Below are 9,692 nucleotides of genomic sequence, written 5' to 3' on the forward strand. Positions count from 1 at the left end.
AAAATTAAATTTTTATAGGGAATTAAAAGACTATTTTTACATAAAACAAAAAAAATTAGAGAATATCTCAATCCACCCATGAATGTCTTAGTTATTCGGCGAAATTCCATTTTCGTCCTCTGCTTTCGTAGATGTACCTTTGAAAGCACCATTTTTTTCTCAAAAATTTAGTTTTTTTTGGAGGTGTATCTACTGAAGCATTAAAAACATAGTGAACCTTTGGAAAATTGAAATTAATTCTGTTTATGAAATCTTTCGTAGCTACATCTACAAAAGGTTTTGAAAAAAGAGTGTTCCGTAGATGTACCTAAGGAACATTCTGTAATATTTTCAAATAAACTACATTTCACTCCTAAACATCAATTTTTTTTTAACAAAAATGGAATATCAAATTTGCACTACTTTGATTAACTATAACTTTTTTCAATAAATAATGGTATTAATCACAGAGAACCAAGATACAAAGACTACATGTTACCTCTTTATACAAGATAGAGGAAAAGTGTTCCAAACATGAAAATTACAAGCTATAGAAGAACCGTTAACTACTCTAAACCATTTCCAGGAACTAAGAACGATAGTGGAGAAACACTCATCGAAATTAAAGATATTACCTTCAAAGAGAATGGCATTTCTCATCACCCACAAATTCCACATGACAGTTATCCATATAATTCCCACAGTTAATCGTTCTTCTATCGGCTTAATCTTATCAAAGTGATCCAAGTAATTCCTCAATTCCTCACTCGACAGGATCACGAAATCACCTAACCATTGTCCCACCACTTTTATCCAAATTCTGCTTGTTATCGAACAGCAACCAAAGAGAAGATTGGTATTCTCCAAATCATGAAAACAGAAAACACATCAACAGTCTATATCATCTACTATAAACGTACCTCCAACCGAAGATACTCACCTTTGAAGGAACTTTAATCTTCCACAGAAATCTTAATCTCCTTAGCTCTTGCGTTTGCTTCCCCGGACTCTCTTCTTGTTGTATAATCTCAATAACACACCTTTTAACGGAGAAACCTTTGTTTTCGTCCGACATCCAGGCAACCTCATCTCTTCCCGAATTCTTCCTGCATAGAACCGGCAGCTCTTGCTGCAGCAAATTCAACAAATCCTTGTCTTTATCATCCATATCATTCAGCCAGCATTCCCTACCCCACGTCCATTCGTCACCGTCCCAAAAACCTGCCTCAGCCACTAACAAGAGCGGGTTTTTCGCATTGGCGTACAGCTCTGGATACGCTTCCGACAGTGTTTGATTCCCCACCCACCTGTTGAACCAGAAAGACACAATAGCTCCGCTTTTAGCCCTGCACAGAAAAAAATCAGAGGCTGACAGGCACTGTGATCCAGCACAGTCATTGATCATGATTAAGTCTCGCCACCATATAGAATCACTCTTTGTTATCACTCTTGTGTCGTTGGCGAACATCTTCACCTCTGGATTATTGTACCTATGTCTTAGTAATTTTGTCCAAATCGCACCCTCCTCTGTACAAATTTTCCATTTCCACTTCATGAGAAGCGAGACGTTCATACAATCTACGTCTCTTATGCCAAAACCTTCGTCTTCTTTAGTTTTACACACAGTTTGCCATTTAACCCAACTTATTCCTCTTCCTCCTTCCACTCCTCTCCATAAGAAGTTCCTTTGAATAATCTTAATTTCCTTTAAAACCTTCTTAAGTGCTCGATAAAACGAAAGCGAATACAAAGGAATAGCGTTTAAAATCGAATTTATCAACACCATCCTTCCTCCTATTGAAAGAAATCTCCCTCTCCACTTGTCCAGTCTCCTCCTAATGTCTTTGATAACGTCTTTCCACATCATCGTCTTCCTCGGACTATCGTCCACCATAATTCCCAAGAACTTGAAAGGAGTGACTCCTACTCCACGAGACATAAACATTGAAGAAAATTGAAGATTGGCTTCACTTAGATTTGATGTTTCATTTTTGTTAAAAAAATTGAGTTTTTAAGTTAAATGTAATTGATTTAAAATATAATAGAATGTTCGTAGGTACATTTACGAAACATTCTATTTTCAAGACCTTCCATAGATATAGCTATGGAAGATTTGATGAACTGGATTAATTTCAATTTTTCAAAAATTCACTATATTTGTAAGACTTCCGGAAATACACCTTCGAAAAAAAAATATTTAAAAAAATGATATTTCCCAAAATACAGCGCACGAGGAGACTTTTAACACCGCGGCTATGTGTAAGAGACCCATGAAGAGATTTCCAAAAATTATAACAAAAGAACAAAATAGTGGGTGTGCATTATTAACTCTATCATCTAACAACAAAGAGAAAGAGAAAACAAGAAAGAAAACATGGGTGTAGGATCCTCTTCAGCACCGACCCTTGCAACCGAATTAGGACCCCCTGAAGCCAAAGTTACCGGCATTTTCAGCTACCCTATTAAGTCATGCCGTGGAATTTCTCTACCTACTGCTCCTCTCACTCCTTTTGGTACCTTATCCAGTTATCCTTCTTCTTGTACTCTTTTATTTGAATTTAATTGCAACTTTTTCACTCAACATTTTTACTTGTTAGGAATTCGGTGGGATCGACAGTGGGTGGTTGTGAACTCAAAAGGAAGAGCATGTACCATAAGAGTTGAACCAAAGTTTGCTTTAATTGATGTTGAACTTCCACCTGAGGCTTTTTCTGAAAACTGGGAACCTACTACTGATTCCTTCATGGGTATATTACATTTATCTTATGTCCCCTCAACACATGTTAATATTTGTGGCAAACTTTGTAGCACCGACACCTCTGATGTGTCAGTATCGGTGTCTGACATAGACACCGACACTTGTGATTAATTATTATCAATATCGGTATCTCGGTGTCGGTGTCATGTTTCTGGGTCTGTGTTTTGTAGGTGGCAAATGAACACTTAAAATAGAAATTACTTTTTGAAGGGAAATTGGTAAAAGTTTTGTGTACCAGATTCAATTCCTCTATTTTTTTTTTTCATTTTACAGTGGTGAAAGCACCTGGAATGGAACCTCTCAAAGTTTGTATGAAGAAACAGCATTATGAAGTAGTAGATGAAATGACAGTCTGGGAATGGACCGGCCCTGCCTGGGATGAGGGACCCGAAGCAGCGCAGTGGTTCTCCGATTATTTTGGATATCCTTGTAAACTGGCCCGCTTCAATACTGGTAACGTCTTTGAAACCTTGGATATATTTTGATACAATGTTAAAATTTTGGGTTGGGATTAACTCAGTCTTATAAAATTGGCTTGTAAAGTGAGAACTTCCTACACTTATAAACATGTGTTCAACGCATATCTGATTTAATATAGGACTCTTTAGACGGACTATATAACGGTTTTGAAAACACATGAATATATTACTAGGATTAACTTGTTGCTTTTATAGTAAGTATTGTTTAACATAGTGTGAACAAAACTCAATTTAACATATGTATAATGTATGTAATGCACAATGGTTCTATGAACCGCAGTCAATATGTGCATGGCATAAATAACCGTGATAGTTCTAGAGTAATATTGTTTCCAAATGCAGTTTCAGAAGTTAGAAATGTAGACCCTGATTATGTTGAGGGACAGCATATGACATTGTTCAGTGATGGTTACCCGTTCTTACTCGTATCTCAGGTCAGTTGCAGTTGGGAAACAAAGTCGAAATTTACTTATTAAGTTTTTAGTTCTTACTTGTCATTTGTTGCTTTCAGGATTCACTCGATGCACTAAACAAGCTTCTAGAGGAGCCGATACCTATGAATCGTTTCAGACCCAAGTATCGATTTGTTCATCTCTTCTCATCACCTGCTGTAATATATGTTATATCATAGTATATGTTAATAGTTTAGATTACATAATTGATATTTTGGTGGCACATGGTGCAGTATCCTTGTTGAAGGTTGTGAGCCATATTCTGAAGACTTGTGGAGAGATATCACAATAAACAAGTTTTCATTTCAGGGTGTCAAGCTATGTGCCCGTTGTAAGGTAAAAAGTTCTAATCTTTAGTTTCCTACCTCTTCGGGGTTGAGGTGTTGTTTGATAATCTAGTTATGCGTCCAACTTTCATGATCGATGATTCGTATATTATGGTCAGGTACCAACAATCGATCAAGAGACAGCAACACCTGGAACTGAACCATATGAAACTCTCACGAAAGTTCGCTCTGGCGAAGTTTTAAGACCAAACCTAAAAAACAAGAAAAAGGTGAGACAATACATTCATTCAGTCATCAAATTATCAATGAAAGTCCATGTGGTTTCATTGATGTCAAGTTACATGTGAAATGCTTGTGCAGATCTACTTTGGTCAGAATGTAGTTTGGAAATGGAAGGATTCTTCTGCTAAAGGGGATGGGAAAATGCTTAAACTGGGAGATCCTGTTTATGTTACCAAAACATATCCTTCTGTAGCAGAAGCAGCAGCTTAAAAGACTACACTGACACAAACGTTATCCAACATGTGTATTAGTGGCTGATAAACTTTGCTTTGAGTAGTCGTAAGTTGTAATGCATCTTTTGTACCTTGTATCCAACTAATAACATGACAAATAAGGATGATGCAAAAAATAAAAATAAAAACTTTTTTGGAGTATTGGATTAGATTTTAGTAGACTATTTTGACGACAAAGACAAAACATAAAAATTTTGAAAGATTTTGTATGATTGTATCTTATATATAAAAGTCGTTAAGTCAGAGACAAAATATATAAAATTATTAAATTATTTAGTAATTTTTGAGTTAAAATTGAGGACATATTTGTAGTTTCTTATTATTTTATTTAATTATTTACTATTATTTATTCTGTTAATTACTTTTTTATATATATAAAAGTTGTTAAGTCACTTGGCAATTTTAGATTTAAAATTGAGGATATATTTATAATTTTTTATTATTTTATTTATTTAATTATTTACTATTATTTATTCCACAAAGTAAATTTTTTTTTATTTTAATAAATATTCTCTCTTTTTTTCCATTATGAACTTATGTTTATCTCAATTTTTTAATTATGATAAAAATGTACTATAATAATCACATAATTGTAATATTTTATTGTCTTCTATATATTTTTTTAATGAATGTCATCATCATATCTTTTCGTCCAATATATAAGCTTAGATATTTTATTTTATTAAACTATATCACACGTTTTTATAATGCATGCTGTAATATTTTATTGTCTTTTTTATGCATATATTTTTAATGAATGTCATATCTTCAAATCATTTTTTTTAAATTAACCTATTATAAAAGTTGTTTTGGACTAGGTTTCTGGCTGCCCCATTGTCGGGGACGGCCCAAAACATTGATCCAATTGGTTAGGCCTGTGGGGAATACGTTTCTCACGTGCCCCTCACGCGATGATATGTCATCATCTGTCTCCCCACGTTACACGCCACTAGCAAAACGGTTTTGCCTCCCGTAATAGGAAATTCCGCCCACGCCTCCGGAAACTACGAGACAGTTGATCCAAGTTGATCCAAGATGATGAACATGAGTTACTCATCTACCTTTTTCACTGGAATCCTGGCAGTTATGCATTATCGGTCTGAATTTTCAGCTCATAATGGAGACCATTCGCCCAACTAGAGCTTCAATTTAAGGGGCTTAGGCCTCACTTTTAAGGCCTCCAAAATGTATGGGCTTAAAATTATAAAAATAAAGACAATTTTTTATACACTCATATGCATTCTTAGGGACACGCGGTAAAAATTTCAAAATATCTCTATATTTTGGATGTACACATCTGAAGACACTTTTTTTTTTTTTTTAAAAAAAAAGTGGTGGTTTTAACACCTTATTTTTTTAGAAAAAAAATGTCTTCGGATATGCACATTTGAAAATACTTTCTTTTTTTTTGTAAGAAGTGTCCTCCGAGATACACATCCAAAATAACCCAATTTTCGATGTTGAGATTATTCGGATATGCATATCCGAAAAAACTCAATATTTGTTAAAAATTAAAATCAAGGTAAATCAATACAATTAATACCATTACAATCAAGATAAAATTACAATCAAGATGAATTAATACAATTAATATCATTATAATTAAAATATATTATTAAATATATACCATTATAATCAAGATATAATAATAATAATAATATTTGTCTAATGAATATTTAAATCAACATATTATTTTTATATAAAATTAATTATAAAAAATTATTAGAAAATTAAAATTTATAATTAATTAAAAAAAATTATTGAGAAAATAAATTATTTGGGTCTTCTAAATTTATATATAATACATACTATCTTTGTAAAATTAAATTTAAAATATTGTATTTTTTAAAAATAAAATAAAATGAAAAAAATTGGATTTTGGTTATTTCGGATATGCACATCCAAAATAACCAATATCTCAAATTTCTTATTTTTAAAGATTTTTTAAGATATGCATATTCGAAAAAACCTCGGACAAATTTATTGGGTAACTTCGATATTCATATCCGAAATAATCAAAATTCCAATTTGTTTTTGATGTTTTCGGAGATGCATCTCCGAAGAGTATTTTGGAATTTCAATGGAGGTTTTCACCCCATACAGGTAGAGCTGTCAAAATGAGCTCAGCTAATCGGGCCGACCGATAAGTCCAACAATTTAGCGCAGGTCGGATCGCAAAATATCTTTAAAAACACCATCCTGTCTTTTTGGGCCAGTCCATCGGGCCAAAGTTTTTCATAGGCAAGATCTGGTCGGGCCAAGCGCACTTCGGGCTGACCCATTAAAAAAAGATTTTGGTAAATTTTGAGGGCAAGATCTGGTCGGGCCAAGTGCACTTTGGACCAACCTATTTAACAACTCTACATGCAGGTGTACAAAGAATATTTTCAAAATAAATTAGTCCCAAAATAAGTGTACACTCTAAACTAAGGGCCCTTAAAATTCAAGTAGGGCTTTGAGGCTCCCATCTTTCCCACAAAGTTTTTTTATTTTAATTTTTTTAAAAGTATTTTTTGAAAAATAATTTAATTTTGTTTATTTTCGAAAAAACAACTTTTCTTATTTTCGTAAAAATTGATATATTTATTTTCTGAAATATTGACTTTTTCTTTTTGAAATAATTGAATTTTTTCATTTTTGACAAAAATGGATTTTTTTTTTGGAAAAGTTAAATGATTTCTTTTCAAAAAAATCGACTTTTTTTTTTTAAATTTTTTGACAAAAGTCGAATTTTTTATTTTTAAAAATAAACAGACTTTTCTTATTTTCATGAAGAAAGACATTTTTAATTTTGAAAAAATTCGACTTTTCTTATTTTTTATGAAATCGACTTTTTGTTATCTTTGAAAAACTAACTTTTCTTATTTTTTATGTAATCGACTTTTTTTTTATCTTTGAAAAACTAACTTTTCTTATTTTGAAAAAATCGATTTTTTTTCATTTTTGAAAAAAAAATATTTTTGAAAAAAGTCAATTTATCTGTTTTCGAAGTCGCTTGCATAGATGCCATGTACTTAATTAATTTTGGATTTTCCTAATTAGTTGGGGAATTAATTTGAGATTTTCTCAATTAATTAATTGGAAAAATCTCAAGTTTCACTATGTTTTAACGCTTTTGTAGATCTACGGAAGTGCCGTAGATGCATCTACGAAATCTTTCGTATGTGCATCTACGGAACAAAACAACATTTAACAAAAAAGTGTTTATGAAGATGCCACCTATATTTATTTTAAGTCTATGACCTACATTTAACACCTAGGAAGAGAGATGGGCACATCATTTCTCCTTCGTCGAAAGACGCGGATGATAACACCGTCTAATATATCGGAACCCACAAAGGTCCAAAAAATACGCTGGAGAAGTTTCAGCCAATTATGGTGCCTCCCAACGCCGATTCGACCATGATGGCCCTGTTCGCGGCACTCAACCAGATGAACGCTCTTATCTACCAGCAGAATAAAATTATCGGAGCATTGGAGAAGGACCACTTTCACACTCTCCCTCGCGGAACAACGACAATACGAGGACTTTGACGTTCATGCTCTACCCCACGGAGACAACAACGGTACGAGTCCTAAAGTCCTTCGCTAGGACGACTGCGCCGCCGCCCGCCGTTGAAGAAGGCGCAACCCATAGTAACCTAAAAACGGGTCTGTTCTCCTCCCCGCAAGGATCGACACTCCCCGGGAGCCATAAAGAACAAGGTTGGACGACGATCAGACAACCATCCCTACACAAAAAAAAAGAGAGAGGGTATTTATTGTATAATTGTTAAGTTTTGTTTGGAAATGAGATGAAAAAATGAATTTATATGTGCTTGAGATTTAGCACAAAAATGGATGGAAAAAATTAGTTAGGTTTGAGTCAACAACATTTCATGATTTGAGTCAAATGACTAAGTGAAGTGAAACAAGAAAACATAAAGTTTTTGATCCATTTCTCGTGTGATTCAAATCAAGTACAAAGTTTTATTCAAATCTGAAAGCCTGTGATTCAAATCAAGTGAAAAGACTGATTCAAAGCAATTTGAACAGAGCCAAAAGTAGGGGTGGAAAACGGACATGCCCGCCCCGTTTAGGCCCTATCGCTACCACGAAAAATAGCAGAGTCACCACTGAACATATTTATCCCATCAAGGGAAAGGAATATTAGTAAACCTCAAACGAACAAGAACAAGGTCTCACAACCAGAGAAAAGGGTACGAAAATCAGTTATGCAAGGGGAGGAAATTAACACCCCTCGCGTCTATGGTACTCCATAAGATCCACTTTTGTTTGTTTCTATCCAAAGGGCGTGTCTACAATACTACTTACTTGCCAAGGGAAAATTAAATGCATGAATAAACAAATGTATTTAATAATTATTGTGCTCGCTAGAGTTTCTTGAATTCTATGTACCTTTATGGTGCAATCGAGAAGTTAGAGCACCGTAGTTTTCTTGAACATTTTATGTTACAAAAGTGGTATGACCGGTCATCGTGTATCTAACTTCAAACACAATGGTCTGACTTGTTTTAATGGTGGTGAACAGGATCATGTGAGCACCCATTTCCAGAAATCGAAGAAGAATGCTAATGCTGCCAAGACTAATGGTAGAGTGTTTGCTTTGAGTGGGACTGAAGATTCCAAGAAGGACAACTTGATTCGAGGTAACTGTTTTATTACCAGTATCGAATTGATTTCTATTGTTGATACTGGTGCTACTCATTCGTTTATTTTGCTTGATTGTGCTACTATATTGGGATTGCTATTGTCTTATATGGATGGTGGTATGGTAATAGATACTCCTGCTAGTGGTTCTGTTACTACTACCTTTGTTTGTAAGGAATGTCCTTTGACCATCTTTGATAAGAGTTTTGTGATGGACTAGTTGGAATTCAAATATATTCATATCAATTTTTATAATAAGACGTTAAGGTTCCCCAAGTTTGGTGATAACAGAGAACTTATGTTGTTGACTGCTAAGCAAGTGAGTGAATGCCTTAAAGATGAAGCCGTTGTTGTTTCTCTAAGATTGGCAGGCATTTTGGTAAAACCAACCTAACAGAAACATGTTGAATAAAATGTCCTAACATACATATTTCAACATGTCGAACAACATGTTACAACATGGTGAGTAGGACATCGTGTTTGCAGGAGCTGATTTGTCAAGTGTATCAGCCGTTTTATTGCTACAAAATATTTTGGAATATTTTGTTAGATTATGTGTTATCCAAGATCGA

General features: G+C 33.9%; 2 protein-coding genes across 2 annotated transcripts; both read left to right on the forward strand.

Moving 5' to 3' along the window:
- Positions 1-2,245: 2,245 nt before the first annotated feature.
- LOC131633810 (uncharacterized) lies at positions 2,246-4,611 on the forward strand. The gene is made up of 8 exons (XM_058904492.1): positions 2,246-2,492; positions 2,577-2,726; positions 3,011-3,190; positions 3,559-3,650; positions 3,728-3,792; positions 3,902-4,004; positions 4,114-4,224; positions 4,316-4,611. The coding sequence occupies exons 1-8, from the start codon at positions 2,354-2,356 to the stop codon at positions 4,445-4,447; spliced, it is 972 nt and encodes a 323-aa protein (XP_058760475.1). The 5' UTR covers positions 2,246-2,353; the 3' UTR covers positions 4,448-4,611.
- A 4,324-nt stretch (positions 4,612-8,935) lies between these two features.
- On the forward strand, positions 8,936-9,340 carry LOC131633823 (uncharacterized). Its single transcript, XM_058904504.1, has one exon. The coding sequence runs from the start codon at positions 8,936-8,938 to the stop codon at positions 9,338-9,340; it is 405 nt and encodes a 134-aa protein (XP_058760487.1).
- Positions 9,341-9,692: the final 352 nt, after the last annotated feature.

The sequence above is a fragment of the Vicia villosa genome, unplaced genomic scaffold (genome assembly GCF_029867415.1).
Source record: "Vicia villosa cultivar HV-30 ecotype Madison, WI unplaced genomic scaffold, Vvil1.0 ctg.001178F_1_1, whole genome shotgun sequence".
NCBI lineage: Eukaryota > Viridiplantae > Streptophyta > Magnoliopsida > Fabales > Fabaceae > Vicia > Vicia villosa.